The sequence below is a fragment of the Atta colombica genome, unplaced genomic scaffold (assembly GCF_001594045.1).
Source record: "Atta colombica isolate Treedump-2 unplaced genomic scaffold, Acol1.0 scaffold47, whole genome shotgun sequence".
NCBI classification, from domain to species: Eukaryota; Metazoa; Arthropoda; class Insecta; order Hymenoptera; family Formicidae; genus Atta; species Atta colombica.
Genome location: NW_017259536.1, coordinates 3,883,385 through 3,900,070, shown reverse-complemented (window position 1 = coordinate 3,900,070; position 16,686 = coordinate 3,883,385). Strand labels below are relative to the sequence as shown.

The window sequence follows — 16,686 nt, the reverse complement described above, 5'->3', positions numbered from 1 at the left end:
TATATAAAATATATATATATATATATATATATATCGCCTTAAAACTCGGAAAAAAACGATTTATGTGATTTTTTTATCACCCGTTTATAGGCGTGTCACACGATAATAAGAGGTCTTTAATCGCTTTTCCTGCGAGTCTTCGGGGTCTGCTTTTCGCGTTCGGCTGTTATCCGATTGGAATGACGCTAAGTCGGATCGCGTGTCTCGGAACTAAACGATGCTCGTTAATTTTATCGTTCGAACATCAACCGTGAATGCGCATTCGCTCGTAAGTTTTTACCATCGCCGAGTGTGCGATAGAAAGGCGAAAATTCATAGAAGTTCGTCCCCGACTGCCACTTCTGGATGGCTGGGAGAAGTACATCGTTTCAAGATTGAGCACCCGAGGCGATGCGATTGGATGCGATGCGATGCGATGCGATGCGATGCGATACGACGTGATACGATACGATGCAATGTGATGCGATGCGATGCGAGGGATATTAATACGCTGCCGAGTATCCCGTCCTAGAACCCATGCCCTTCCGGGCGTAATTTGGAGATAGTCATAGTGTCCTTCGATCGATCGATCGCGCATTTGTAATTTCACCCCATCCGTAATCATGTCAGTTTATCGTCGATGACGTCGCGTGAAATTAATCGACCATGAGAGCCGTAAACACGCCGTGTATGACGCGTTCAAGTCCGGCGTCACTCTCGATCGTCATTCTCCTTCGAGAAGTGAGCTATCGAGGAGTGAGATGATGTATTTTTTTTTATTTTCATTCTTGTATACGCTGCTTCCATAAATTCTATAATTAAATCATTCAAATTTGACAAATATTTTTATGTATAAACTTCCTGATCTCTCAACATTACACTCGCAACATCTACCAATGCATTGACATGAGATTATATATTTGAGTTATGATTCTATAACTCAGAATTATTAATATTGCAGCTTTTGCAGTTTTACCGTTTTGATATTAAATAGTAAGAAAACACAGCCCTAAAAAAGCAAGCTCTGTAATTTTTCGTTCATTTTCAAGTTGTTATGATATACGTGATCTCTCTTACGCAATAAAACGCGTGTTGATATCGTGATAACGTCAAGTTTGACATTAGAACTAAAGAATTGGAAATGGGTCATCCGAAAATTATGTATTTCCATAAATCTTTGGTAGCGCTTGGCAACGACAGATCTACAATTCGTGGGTCTGCGAAATTTATATTTGCGTTCGGGTTACAAGTAACATTCTGTAATATTATGTAATATGGCGTAATATTATGTAATGAGTGACGTGGTCCCAATATCGATCAAACAATTGCCGCCGGCGCTGTCGATTTATTTATATTACAATCTTGATGAACTGTTGTCGTTTAATCTTTCGCCTAATGTCTTAGTTGCCTGATTTATTTGTAGTAGGGCGGACAGAAACTCATAATTAATATTTTAATTGCGTGGTCAAGTAAAGAAAAGAATAATTATAGGCATTTTACATACTCTCCTGGTCTCATAATCACGCGAGGGTAATTTATTTAGGAAATTCGAATAGAAAAAGGAACGCTTCGTCTTCGTTTAGAAGAACAAAGCGTCAAATTACATAAAGTCGTCCAAGATTTCGCGCATCTGCTAAGTTAGATTAATAAAGTTTGAGTTGGTTCTCCTGACAAAACTTGTGTTGGAAAATTAAAATATTAATTCTATTTTATTTTTTAGCATTGAGCGTCTCTCCAAGTTTTCGCTTAAAAATTAGATAATTAATCCTTTAATTCTTTTACGAAAGAATCAATTATTGTTATTTATTATTATTTGGTTATTATTATTTCGGTCATAAAATTCTTTATAATGCTATACAATGCGAGTAATGAAACGCAAATATTTGAAACTCGATCCAAACAAATAAATCATAAAATTACTTCGATTAGTTTTCTCGTGACATGTTTCTGTGATCGCGCCAAAAAGGCAATGTACTCTTGGCTCGTCTTACAAAAATTAAACTAACAATAAGCGAACAACGATGCATATCACGGAAATGTTGTTATTAAACGCCAGTTGCCGTTTGAGATAGGATCTAGTTTGGGGTGAGCACAATGGGTCACCACATTAGGGAGGAGAATATTGCGCTATCCACATACCAGTATCCTTTGTGGTTGCGAATTAACTGTATCTTACGCGCAACTCCCCTCTTCCGCCTGTAAAACGGTCTGCAAATCTGAGCTGAATACTAACTACTGTATATACGGCGGTAACGAGCATAAGTGACTTGAAGAAGATTCATAACTGAAACAGGGATGAAAAAAAAGAAGGGAAATACGCGAGCATGAATGCTAGTAGAACTGAAGGGAATTTTGTTGCCGAATTATGAACTACCAGGTAATTAATCACGCCAGTCTGTCACACGGGTTAAGTTCGCTACAGTGAAAGAGAAGGAATTCGTCTTTTCAATCAAATCCGTATAAAGCTGGTCTAGATACGCCAATCATGCGCATATAAATTCACGAAATGAATGAAATGTCAAGGAAACAGGCGAATATTGTCGTGTACAAATGAAATTTTGCATCGAGGTTAAAAATAATGAATGAAGATTGAATATCATTGAAGATTGAATTCTTAACGAGCTATCAAGGGCTCATATTATTTGATGATTGAATGAAAACTTTTATATAAAGTTGCGTTAGAAGTTTATTTGTACATACGTTATTTATCAATTAACTCTTTATAGAGCAAGCAATTTGGAACAGTTTTTAACGCATTAATTAATGTGAAATTAAACGCGGCATATTGTATATTTTGCAAAAACGATATTGCTTTTTTTTTAAGAGACTTATTTTTATTTCGCTTCATTTTTGCACTATATATATTTTGCGTGATTAAATTAATCTTCTGAACACTGATTGATTTCGTAAAGTGTCAAAATAGCTCGAATGCTTTTCAATTAAACAAATAGGATAAGATGTACGTGAGGGCGGTAAATATTAACCAATAAAAACCGAATTGATTGAAACGCGATAGCAAAACGTATGTATATATTTACATATGTTTATATTTGCATTACGCCTCAATCATTGTTTTACAATCGAAGGTTAACGGGTAAAGAGGAGCGCGGCTGCCTGTCGGAACAGGTGTTAACACATATACTGGCAAGAGAGCCACGTAGATGCGATATTGAAGATGAGAGAGAGAGAGAGAGAGAGAGAGAGAGAGAGAGAGAGAGAGAGAGAGAGAGAGAGAGAGAGAGGGACAAACATACACGCAGCATTGATTTGGCTGGAGTCCCTGGCTCGCGATCGGCATGCCGTCGAATGCAGTTATGGGATTTATACGTGGCCGGATTTGGCAGGCCGCGACCGGATTTTGTGTGTTGTACACCCATCACGTGGACCGATGGAGATGATGGCACTAAATACGAAAATTTGGTATAGAGAAATGTCTGTATTAGACGAGAGACATTAATCGCGTATAATTAAGTCAGTCTATAAGGTTGCCACATTCAAATTTTCGAAACTTACAGTGCTACAAAAACTCTAGACATTTCACTTCGCAACTCTGGAAGCGTACAGAAATATAAGTTAGTAAAATTGGAACAGTCAATTTCTAAGAACGTGAGCACAGATCTTTGCATAAAGTGGCGTCTACAATAAGATTTTAAGAGATAAAGATTTAAGCCTTAAAAAGTTGATCAGTCGAATGTGAGAAAAATCATCGACTATGGGCGGAATTCATAGTCCGTTTTTATTTCAAGATTGTCTTAAGCAATGTCTTAAGACGCTATTACGGCCCTCTGATTGGTTCGTGACTTCTTAAGACTGTGTTTAAGATAGTCTTGAATATAAGATCTGATTATGAATACTACCCTATGATTAATCAATTTCCTACGAGTTAAGACTTAAAGCTTAAGTTTTACGCCTCAAAGTCTCATTGTAAATGCTGCTTTACGCATAAAGCAAAAGAGAACCACCCAATCAGAACGCTTCCTTTCATAAAATGGATTCTGATTGATTGATCTCCTTATACATTATGCATTACGCATTATGCAAAAGTCTGTGTTCCGGCCCTAGGTTTACCGTAAGCCTTAAGCCGCAAGAAATTGACCAATCATAGTCGATTATTTCCTCACATTCGACTGTGATGGGTCAATTTCTTACGGCTTAGGGTCTATCTAGACAATCTTGCAGAGCGTATAAACGTATGCATAAAGAAAATTATCCAATCATATTTCTATTATAAAGACTTACGTACGATTGGATAATTTTCTTTATGCATATATTTATGTAGTTATGTAAGTTTGTCTAGATAGACTGTCTTAAAGCTTGCTGTAGATCGAGATTAACTGGAGTCAAAGCAATATATCTTGAAGATTCCCTGAAATCCCAAAAGCTCGTAACTATTTCGGACGCCTTTGGAAAATTATCTCGGATATCCTAAAAAAAAAGGATTGTGAGGAGAAAAGAATGGATGGCAATCCTAAGTCAGTCGCGCACTGATAATTATCACTCCACAATCTTCAACTTTTGCCAAGCACTCTACAAAGCGAAACGCACACGTACTGCTTGGCACTCAGAATAATTTCACGCGAGCAAGTTCAGCCACACTGTGACAGCCGACGGAAGAAACGCTTAAAATATTTTTGACGAATTTAACGTCTTGAAATATTCGCGAATCTTTTAGAATTCTTACACGCACATCGCACGCGTTTGAGTATATTAAATAAGCGATAATTAGCACATTATGCAAAGTAATACACATATCTCACAGCCTAAGATTTACTTGATAATCTGCGCACCGCATTGCATTTCTCATCGAGCTGTCACGAGAGGTGAACGAAAACATTTATTATCATGAAATGTATGCCGTGAGATACGTAAATCGATTCAAGCTTAAATAATGCTCCAGATTAAAGTCCGCACGCGAGAGTCGTGCTCAGGTATGTAATTCACGCGAGTCACGATCTCGCAATTTGTTATCGCACCGTAATTAGGTGACGACAGGAAAAGGACACTTTTACACAATTTTCCTCGATGACAGCGCTACTCCAGTTTTTTTCTTTTCCGGAAAGGAATTTTCTTTCCCGAACAATTTCTTTCAAACAATTTTTATGAATCGCTATACTTTACGTCAATCTTTTCCCATGACTCCACGGTTTTTTTCGTATCTTAAATTCTTGAGGTGTCACCCCTCCAATAAATACGTGATCCCCGTGTTAATCTCTGTAGCCGGTCCTCGAGGAAAATAGAGGTGAAACGATTAGAACAGAATGGTCTCATCCCTTGATTCTGATTCTGACAATGATTCGCGTGAATCGAATCTCAATCGTATTCGACAACGTAACTGATTTGAACTCACTCTCGATTATTCCGCACCCGTCCTTCGAACAGCCCTGAATCGCATCGAGACTCGGTGGAACCGGTTAAATAAATAGACGACAAGCGCGGTAAAAGATAATATCGGGCACATTCCAGTAGAGTATGTAAGCCACCAGAAATGCTGATTCACTAAAAGGGAGCTGTATTGTTTTTGCCCTTAGATGGGCCGGCCATTGTCCGGGTAAACCTGTTTGTGCGAAGCATTGCGACAATTAGTGACATCAAGATGGTAAGTATATATAAACGCTAATAACACAATCAAACAAAGCCTTTTGAAACCGCAATTGGCCGCAACTCGCCGTTTCTTCTCTTGCCGACGCGATTAACCCCTTTCTTTATTTGTCTCTGTCACTTTGCAAAAACGCAGTAGGCGCAAAAGTAGGTTTAGGCAATTCTTGATCTCGTCAAGTCAAAGAATGTGTGTTCGTGTGTGTGTGTGTGTGTGTGTGTGTGTGTGTGTGTGTGTGTGTGTGTGTGTGTGTGTGTGTGTGTGTGTGTGTGTGTGTGTGTGAGAGAAAGAAAGAGCGAAATCTCAGAGGGGAAAGAGAGAAAATCCAGCAGCAACCGGACGGCAGCGATGAGAGCTCGATACTTCCTCGGAGAAACCAGGCAGGCTGGGAAAAGCGGTAGCAACAACACACGCAACATAGTAGAGAGCAGTAAACGTAGCAGAGTGATGGTCAGCAGCAGCATCTTGTCCTTCTTCACCCACGCTCTTTTGCCTCCCTAGCTCCACTCTTCCCTTCCACCCCTATTCCCTTACACCCATAGCCTTTCCGCCTCACCTCGCCTCGCCTCGCCTCGCCTCGCCTCGCCTCGCCTCGCCTCGCCTCGCCTCGCCTCGCCATGCCTCGCCTCGCCTCGCCATGCCTCGCCTCGCCTCGCCTTGCTTCGCCTCGCCTTGCCTCGCCTCGCCTCGTTGCTAGCTACCATCGCTAGCAGCCTTTTCTCGAGAGAACACCACATCCACACGGACCGACCGCAACCACCACTACCTTTGACCAAAGCGCCCGAGAAACCTCACCCCAGAAACTCTAGCACTCTATATAGTATAGACGCAGGCATGTGGCATTCCAGCTTATATAATACATTTTGCGTATGTTAGTTACGTCGCATTGGACGGACCATCGAATGGACGAGGAGTGACCGAAAGAGCGACACTCAAATCGGGTTTGCGAGGGTGCGATTACATTCGGACTTCCGACGTACCGATCACAGGTCGTTAGTTTTTTTTTCTTTTTATCACAGATAGTTAGTTAAAGATCAACACGACCGAGCAGCGGTCGCTCGTAACAGCCGCTCCGCCGGATTCATCTTTGACATATCGCGTACCTCAATCTGAGTAACGTTACCGGAGAGAGAAATCTCGTCTCAAAAGTAATTTTATTTCTCTCGGTCTCCCTCATTAATGTGGGGCGGGGCGAGCTGTATCGAGTTCTGAGTATTTGACTAAAATGACGTGTTTCTCCACGAAGATTTTTCTAAGAGAAAAAAAAAAGGAAAAAAAAGGGATAAAAATTATAGGGACAGATGTCCTTTAGACATCTGTCAGGCTTTTATGTTGTTTGAAGAACTCCTCGCAATGCTCGCAGTGGAGACGCTTAACGCGATTTCGCGAAGGGACGATCGGCCGGCCCGTTGCACCCTGTCGAGAGAGAGTACAGAGAACGAAACTTGTGTTTCACAATAGATAACGAGATTACATGTACCACCGCGGCCGCTCCGGGCCGCACGGAAATGCACGTCGAGAAGTTACGTCGAGAGTGCGTTCCGGCACTCTCGTTCGTTCCGTACCGCGTAGGAAGCGAACGTAGGTTTACCATCAGGAAGGCCTTTTCGTGTTCGACCTCTTCTCTCGTGTAAAAGCACGCTGCGAGCAGCGCTTACCAGATCAAAGAGTGATTTCAAGGGACGATCGATCGATCTAAAGTACTATATAGAGTGTTCCGGAACTCTCGATTTTAATTTTTCACTATCGTTGAAACTACTATCGGTAGATTCGATGAGAGAGAACATTATTTATTCCAATATAAGCTACTCTAAAAACAATAGAATATATTAATATATTAATAAATTAAATAGCGAAGATTAAATTTAGATTGTTCGATAATGTGTGTGTGTGCGTGCGTGCGTGCGTGCGTGCGTGCGTGCGTGCGTGCGTGTGTGTGTGTGTGTGTGTGTGTGTGTGTGTGTGTGTGTGTGTGTGTGTGTGCGCGCTAGATCGATCGATTGTGTATGCGTCTTGCGAAAATTCGCAAACGTTCCCTGCACATGACGTAAATAATTAAATTTCAAATGTCACGTCGTCTCTGTAGCGGAAAGCTGTGTGTATTCCTCGTTTATTTCTTGCATAAAGAACATGTTGCTTACATGTACAAGCGAGTCGATCCATTTTATGCCAATTGCTTTTCAACAAGAAAGAATTTATCATCAAAACTTGAGGACACTTAAATTTTACCCAGGTTCCAAACTTTGACTTACTTGGGTATCCAATAACACGAGTATTGGTACCGTTCGATACTTTTGTAGGTGATAACAAAAGAAAAGTTTTTACGATGATAAAAGTCTAGCAAGTATCTTATTTCTAATAAGAAAAACTAAGCTAACTAATATATAGGATGTCTCACAACTATCGTACAATACTTTTATATTCTTATATATAGAGGTAGATTAAAAAAATCCTAATATGAAAATGTCAAAGCTACAATAATTTTTGAATTATAATTAATCAAAGATAGTTTATAGTTCAAAAACTGTTATAGCTTCAACATTTTTGTATTTTCATTTTAGAATGTTCCAAAGAGTCCGTAGACAAATAATAATAGAAGCTAAAAAATTAAAATTTTTTTGACTTATAAAAGCAGTTGAAGTTAGCTTACAATTCAAAAAATTATTATATAGCCTCGACAATTTCGTATTTTTATTCTATTTTTATTTTCAAAATACGCTGTGAAAGATTATTATGTGAAAGATTACGGTGATTGTGAAACATCCCGTATATTATAAAAATAGTCAAATTAAACATATATAATTTTATACTTATAATTGCAGCTACATTTTGAAAATATTATCGGGTTGGGTTATAAACTTTTGACTTTGCAGATAAATATTTTTTCTTCTGCGCTCTCTAAGTGATTCAATATCTCCGTAATAATCTCTAATAATAAACTGAATTATTTAAAAGTATTCAAGTAGAACAAAAAATAAATATCATTTATCCGCGTTGATAATTATAATCACATTATAATTCGATCTTATAAATGCTAAAGACAGTATCTTCTTCGTCAGAATATGATAGTTTTTTCAAGTAAGCACTCGTTTTTGCACGCGAGGACGCCTTGAATTTGAAGCATTCGTGCTCGAAAAACATTTGTAACATCCTGCTTTGCGCGTTTCGTGTAGCGAGATCACGGGTTTAAAAGTGGGCGATATTAATGACACGACAATGATGACGATGACACGACGACGGAGACGAAAACGATGATGACGACGAAGACGACGACGACGAGCACTACGTGTCCGACGTCTTGTCCTGGTTCATGTAGGGCGGAATGGTACGCAAACACTCTGTATGGCTCAGGACGATACGGCTGGCTCGTTCATGCTGCTACAAACAGAGTTAGACTTCCAACGATGACGATAATGACATAACGAGGGAATGCATCCGCCGATCATGTGATGCTGACATCGACATTCGTCGACGTTTAAACGCAGTTAAATCATTGATAATGACAATATCGCCGCGGGCTTCTCTTCCGATAGCTGTCAATTATCCATCGGCTGTTTTCCTGATAGTCTATAGATCTGATTGAAATAAGACGCAGTCCAATCTTCGCGAAATTAGTTGGATCGATATAGATAGGTATGCAGATTAAAATTGGGACGACAGCTAACTTATTAATCCTTGTCGCCGTCTTTGCTGTGAATAATTTGATATATCTAAAACTAACGAGTGCGCAACCTTTTGCAAGACGAAAGCATTTCGAAATATGATACGACGATGAGAATAGTTTCCTGTGGAGGAACATTATTCTTGAAATAATTTATAAATCCTAGTCGAGAAATAAATCAGTTGTCAACCGCGCGCGATTGAAATATCACTGCTTGCGTGTTATTCTGACTTTCCTGTATAAATTTGTCACGCCTGCGCGCATTTTCCACGCCGTGTGACGCCGATGGCGTCTCATAGCGTCAATTCCTAATACTGTCAAATGTCGCGTAACTTCGACGACAATTGACGTGCGAAGGTGTTCAACGTCTCGCTGTTGACACGCCGTCAACATGACGAACTCTGGCACGGAGTTCGCCAGAGGGGATCAAACAATACATCTTCGAAATCGCAGAAATCGCGACCGCGACGTCACATCCGCGTTATATTCACCGCGCATTTTTTGTGCGTAAGCGTTCAAAGGATAACCGCGGTCATCTCGCTTTGAGACTAATCGGACCGTGATGGCGATATGGAAATTTTATTCGATAATATCGCGCGGGAATCGCAAACAGGAGCGACACTCTAGATTTTCTACCGTCCCGAGCAAAGAAATCCCTTCTCCTCCTGTGGATAATATCCTTTTTTTTCCTTTCCATTTTTATTTGCGTCTACGGCGCACGTCAATTTTTTTTTTTTCGAAACTCTCCTTGTTTCGCGTAAAAAAGAGGAAGAGAGATGACGAGATCGAAACGTCACGCCGTTCAAGCAAACGAAGTTTCAGCTGTCTCTCGCGGCATGAATATTTTCATCGAGTCTACATTCCTCAACGATTTCGTTCTGTACGTTGTTCTGTATGGTTTTTCGACATTTTTATTTAGAGTATTTCCGAACCAAAAAAAAAATCAAGTAAAATCCGTTCTGCAAATATATCGCTTCGGGTACATAAACTACGTAGCATCGTGCGCTTTGTCGGCTTTCCGAGTATCTGATTCATTCCCGAAATTGGCTGCGTTCGGTAAAAAACAGCTTTGCAACTGTTGTAACATTTTTTTATTGATGAATCCAGAAATTTATCTGGATGCTATTGGCGTATCATAAACAAAATTTTTTTTTTAAGGTTGAATACGAAAAGATAAAATATTAAATTATTATTTACATTATTACTTTGAAAAAATATTGTTTAAATATATAATTTACATAAAACATTTTATTTAAAATTATGTCAACATGGAAGAAAAATTGTATGATGAAATCTATGTTTTTAATATCTGGGAGTCTCTTAAATTAAAAAATATTTTTGAAATGTTGTCAAAGTTGTGGTTAAAAACTAAAAATTTCAGAAATATTTAAAATAGATATAACATTTTGTTAAAAATATTTAAAAAAAAAAAATTCCCCGTGGATTCGTCAATAAACTGATTTATGTATTTAGATCCAGTGGAGGAGTTAAAGGCAATCATACACGGAGAAAAATGTTAAGTAATATTTGCTAGAATTCTGGTAAATTGAATTTTATTGAATTGGCAGGTTCATATAGAGACAGTCATCTACTTATTGTACGGTAAAAAATAAAGTATGTAAAGTCTTGAGAGTTGTTCGTGTTTACAATTCTTGAGAATAGTATGATTTATTTTACTATAAGTAATAACCATTTGAATGGATTTATTATAATTGTAATGTACTTTTTACCCTAAAATATCTTCAATATTTTTACTAGACTTGTCAGAATGAATTTTTATAAGACTATTCAGGATGTAAAAAGAAAGGTGTATTCTCTAAATTTCTTGGAGTAAAATCTCACTCCAAAAGAGTTAAAATACTGCCACTAAGGAATAAGAGTGAAAAATTTACGTTCTTGAATAAGAATGGCAGATTTTCACGAAGTGAAAATTAATTCCATAGGAAAGAAATCTCACTCCTTTTTTAATGAATTTCACTTCAAAAAAGAGTAAAAATCTGTCACTCTTATTCAAGAGAACAAATTTTTCACTCTTTTTCAATAGTGGCGATATTTTAACTCTTTCGAAATTTAAAGCATATAACATTGCGCATAATGGCGAATAGCAATACTAAACGATCAATCAAATTTGAGCCCAAGTGTACTCAATTCATACGTATAATACTGGAACGGCCAATCAAATTTGATCCCTAATTCACTCTCCTGCTCATCCACGGAATGTTATACCTTTATTTTTTATGTCATAATGAGACTATCTATTTTTCTCCATGTACTAAAGAATTTTACAAGTTGTCGAGCTGCTTTATCTGCTGACTGCCGTCATTGGTTCAAATAATTCGACAATACCATGAGGCACGTTGTCGTTCCGACAACGAATACATTCCGACGACGACGACAATGATGATGGCGCGGTGACTGTCATCGATTTTTCATCGCGTTTCCGCTTATTCGATCTTTCATATTTCAACTGCTCGATTGTATACTGGCGCGCACAATTTATTTAGCTTCCGTTGATCCGTATCTCGTGATTTGCGTGGTTCGTCCCGCGTGTATCGATTATCGCCGACGCCGGCTATTACCTCTGGGATCGTGCGACTATTTCGTGCGAGTAAATAGACGACTGCACGAGAGAAAATTCGTTTCGCGGTATCGCACGACCGATATATTCTGCGCCAGGATTCCACGAAATAACGCTTGTGTCCCCCGCGTGTCATGCATTATTTCCGTGGCCGCGATTCTTCAATGAGCGAAGCGTTTTCGCTATACCGCAGAAAAATCCGGTAAATCGATTCGAGGAAGGAATAACATGGCCGCGAAAGCAAATAATCGAGGGAGGACACGATTTATCAATATGGATCCACCTGAATTTAATGAATACGAATTCTTCTCTATGTGATACCAAGTTAGATGGGCTCGCGATTGTCCGCGTCATTATATTTGTTCAAAGTATCTCAACAATATAAAAATGACGTTACTACGGTAAGTTGAAAAAGAATACAACGCCCCGCGATCACAGACACAATCTCTAAATTAGTGGATAATTATTGATAACAGTGCCAAATATGCCACTGGTAATCAGTGAATGAAATGTAAGATCTCTACCTAATGTTTATGATGTGATCTAACTAACCTTGTTTAGTGCATAAATTTAGTGAACGTAGTATTAGAAGATTGAAATTAATTTGCAAATATCAGTTCATATCATTCTAATTATAATGCTCAAATATTTTTCCTTTTTTACATTGAATCTCATTGATTATCCAGTGCCAAGTATGCGATTGGCTAATTAGTGACTATATCCACTGATTCAGATTTAAAGAACACGCATGTGCCTTTTTTATGTACCATACTATACACGAGCAACAAATTAATGCTGGGTGTTTCGTTATCACGTATTCACCTGAATTCAATGAACACGAATTCCTCTCTTTGCGATCGAACGTAGATCTCTACGAAGGCTAAACGTTACTTAATCGGATGAATCTCTTGAATGGACGAATTAGAAGCGGAGCTTCTTAACGCGAGCAATGTATTTCCGCGTTGCGCCAGAAACGTATAAATATAGACGTTATAAAAAAACCGATTTAACGCGAAACGGTTTACTAAAACAGTGCTTTACATTTAGGTCGAAGTTTACTGCCGCAGATTTTAAGATCATGGTTAAACGTTTTCTTTGTATATCGGAACGTTACATTTTAACGATGATAATCGCGCTGAAACATTGGGCGTTAAATCAAATTCATTCGAACGTAACACAGGGGCAAAGAAATGGCAACGGAAGTCGAAAGAAAGGGCTGAACGACGCTGGAAGATCGCCGGATTAATAAATGAGACCGTCGAACGAAAAAAAAGAAAAGAAAACGATAAATTCTAAAATTTTGAACAGACATAATGAATATCGAACAGATATAAGATATAAGCTATATTAAGCACATCTCACAACTCATCGTCAATTGCAAGTGGTTCAGAAGGGAATCTAAGAATTTCATCATACCACACACACGCACACATCTCTACCTCGATGTATCTGATTGCTGCTCAACGATTGATTAATTTTGTTTGTTCTGTTTGCCATGTTAGATGGGCCCGCGGTTGTCCGCGTCAACATATTTGTTCGAAGTATCTCAAAAATAGATGACGTTACTATGGTAAGTTGAAAAAGAATGCAACGCCCCGTGATCACAGACACACACATGTGCCTTTTTTATACTATACACAAGTAACAGACTATCTAATGCTGGGTGTTTCGTTATCACATATCACAATCAGCGCTATTATATCATATACCTGAAGGAGCTGTGCAAATATACGTCGACGTAACGCACGACGACACGCGTATTGTCAACGCATTTTTCGGCCACGCGTCTCGAATGCCGCGTGCGCTGCGGAGGTGTATAATGATTACATTACCGATATACGAAAATCATGAGACACAGGGGATCCCATCGCTACCGGTGGATAGCCTGATCTATTCTCCATCTTTCGAGCTGTAATTCAGAAAATTGCGGTATTCATCCCCTAAAAGTAGATTGCGATAATAGACCTTTATTCACTCACTGAGGAAAATAATATAGTCAATTTTAATAAATCTTTAGTTCATTACTGCCAATTTAACATTTACTTACGGTAAATAAATATTTGTTCGGTAAAAAAAAATGATTGTTAGATCAAATTAATGTTTCTTGTATCAAATAAATGTATCTTTATATTTAATAAAATTTAGTTGGCAATATTCGATTAAATATTTATTAAAATTGACTTTATATTTTTTCTCAGTGCTGAAACCGATTTAACTCGACTTCAATCTTATTTTAATGCAAAGATTTCATTCGAGGTTTGATTGTGGAAATTTAGCGGATATTTATTAATGGATATTTAGCGATATTGAAAGCGAATACCAAGGAAAAATTAGACTCCGTGTTCGTCGGTGGAGCATCTTCCGACATCGATGGGAAATGCCTGTGCACACACACACACACACACACACACACGCGCGCGCGCGCGCGCACACATAGTTAATTTACTTGTTATCATTAAGTCGCTGTATAGTATCCTTCTAATGCCCTTTTTGATCTCACGATGTATAGACGACACATTTTTCAATCTACTTCTTTGTGTCTCTCTTCTCCTCTTCGTGCTAAACAACAAAACACCCGTTGCGTATCTTGAGGCCCGCTCTCGTGGCTCTTTTGTATCTCCACCTACCGTCATGTTCTCTACATTAAGCAAGTATCTATTCTGTATGTCTATGAATGAGTTGAGACTTACGAATAGCACGACGCGCTCTTTACCGTCTTCGCCTTCGGTCGATATTAAACCATAGCAACATCAAAAGCGCTTCTGTATCCTCGCGAAATTTAGATCATATGAGAATGAAGGGAAGTAATGAAGCAATGTGATACTAACTCGCTGACATACATAGCTAATTATGCAGCAGATAATTAATCTAATCACACACGCAAAACGTTATTTGATTTATCCGCGGAAATATAAGCTGCATCCTTCAGTGAAGAAAGTGTGAAGGTTGCAGAGTGAAAAATTGTCACGATCGAAGCAACCACGTTTATAATTGTATAAGAATCAGATAATAGCAAAAATAATGCATAAAATTTCCATTATAATACTCATCGGAACTTAATTATACCGAGGAATTATATTTCCATATATTAAATTGCTCCGAGATAGAGCTGATTTTTCTTGTTTCCGACTTTTCTTGTTTTCTTTTCCGATTTTTCTTGTTAGTCTCGTTCTTAATCCGGGATTCGGTACGATTTCTTTCTCTCTGATGATTTTTTTCTTTTTCCCCTGTTTACTTAGCGTCGTGCTGTGCGTAATTATGAGATTCCATTAGAGTATATAGTATCGCTCTCACCCGCTGTTGTGTGGTAGATGATTTGATAGAGTTTCATCTCTCTTTTTGACTTGTTTCGATTATGTTTATTCGCGTTGATTTTTTTAATGCCAAGTATATACATACATAAAACATATACACGCTGCCTCGCAAAATACAGCAGACACGTACATACTACACACGTCGTTCTTTCTCTCTTTCTCTCTTTCTCTCTCTCTCTCTCTCTCTCTCTCTCTCTCTCTCTCTCATCTATTATTCTTCATATATCTCTTTTTTCATCTTCTCTTTTTCTCTTTTTTTTGCAATATTACGACACATTGATCATTTTACTTATTAGATATGCGTACATACATATGCGCAATGTAAACACTATGTATATCATTTATATATATATAATAGACACCTGCCTATACACATATGTACATATATTATCAGATGTATCGTTGACTTATTCTTTAATTCTTTACTGCACCGTGCGACAACACACTCGCTAAGGCATTCTCGTTCTGCTATATCTCTGCGGTAGTGTGCAACCCTTTTTATCTCACTCTTGGTAATGACTTTTTTTTTTCCTAATTGCTATCAGAAAACAGTAACTGTAATTAGTACGCCATATAATCCAGTTAAGCCCATCTATATAAAAATTAAACACTTACGTGCTCTATATATCCGAGGAAACGATCTTGGTGAACAAAACCCCCTTGTAATCGTTGCGGAAATGACTTGAAGGCGCAAGTCACGTCGGCAGTGTAATCAGCAGTGCGTATCAACAACCAATGCAATTTAATTGCAAGGATAAATTTTTCAACAGCCGCATTGCGCGCGAGCCGAGAGATTTACATTCAGGACATGGTTCATTTCTTTCCGAGTTTTCGTGCTGTGTATATATCTAGGTGCAGGCCCTCGTCTACTATTTATCAAGGGAGAGTAGGGCAGAATATCGTAATATCTTCCATCGAGAGCAACGCGAGACTTAAATAAATAATCCAGAATTATAATTGCAAATACATTCCGTGATTAAACGTAATGGATTTTTGTCCCCGATTAACTTTTTATTAATATTTTTACGTCGAATGTACGTTTTTCTTCGGTTCGCAACCAAATAGTGCGCGAGCGACGGTCTGGTCGGTATACTTTTAGAACAATGAGGAATGCGACGCGCATGTTTGGCAAATACACTCATTTAGCAGAAAATAGCCCGGGGATTGCCGCGAACAACGCGACGAGTTCTTAAGCAAGAACAGCGGCGGCTGCGAGATATTGTGCTGCCACGACAGAGTTGGGGATTAACCGCGAATTGCCAATTGCGACGACGACGACGACGTCGCGGAGGCAGTGTAATTAGACAGGCCTGGTACCAATTAATTATACACGGGGCTGGCGATGACGCGAAAGGCGACTTTGTCGTTCGGGGTCTCGTTATAGAGCTCCAATTTCCAGGGCGCGTTTTCAACCGAAGCGAGTCCCACTTTGAACCGCATTCGTTTACCGATCGATCTTCGTGATTAACCCACCGCCGTTTGCAAACCGCCGTTTAAATATTCACACGCTAAGTGCGAGAAAAGATGATGACATTTAAAAATTTATCGGCCACGTCAA

General features: G+C 38.7%; 1 protein-coding gene across 9 annotated transcripts in view; it reads left to right on the top strand.

Annotated features, from left to right (window-relative positions):
- The window catches only part of LOC108691567 (glutamate-gated chloride channel), a 77,493-nt gene that overhangs the window by 43,035 nt on the left and 17,772 nt on the right, over positions 1-16,686 (top strand). The window contains exon 1 of one of the 9 annotated variants that reach the window (XM_018199366.1): positions 13,328-13,384. The exons of 7 other annotated variants lie outside the window; for them this stretch is intronic. In XM_018199366.1, coding sequence (XP_018054855.1) covers positions 13,382-13,384 — 3 coding nt within the window. In that variant the 5' untranslated portion in view covers positions 13,328-13,381. Of the gene's footprint in view, positions 1-13,327; positions 13,385-16,364; positions 16,425-16,686 lie in introns of those variants that run through there. One more of the 9 variants, XM_018199367.1, reaches the window with a different exon arrangement.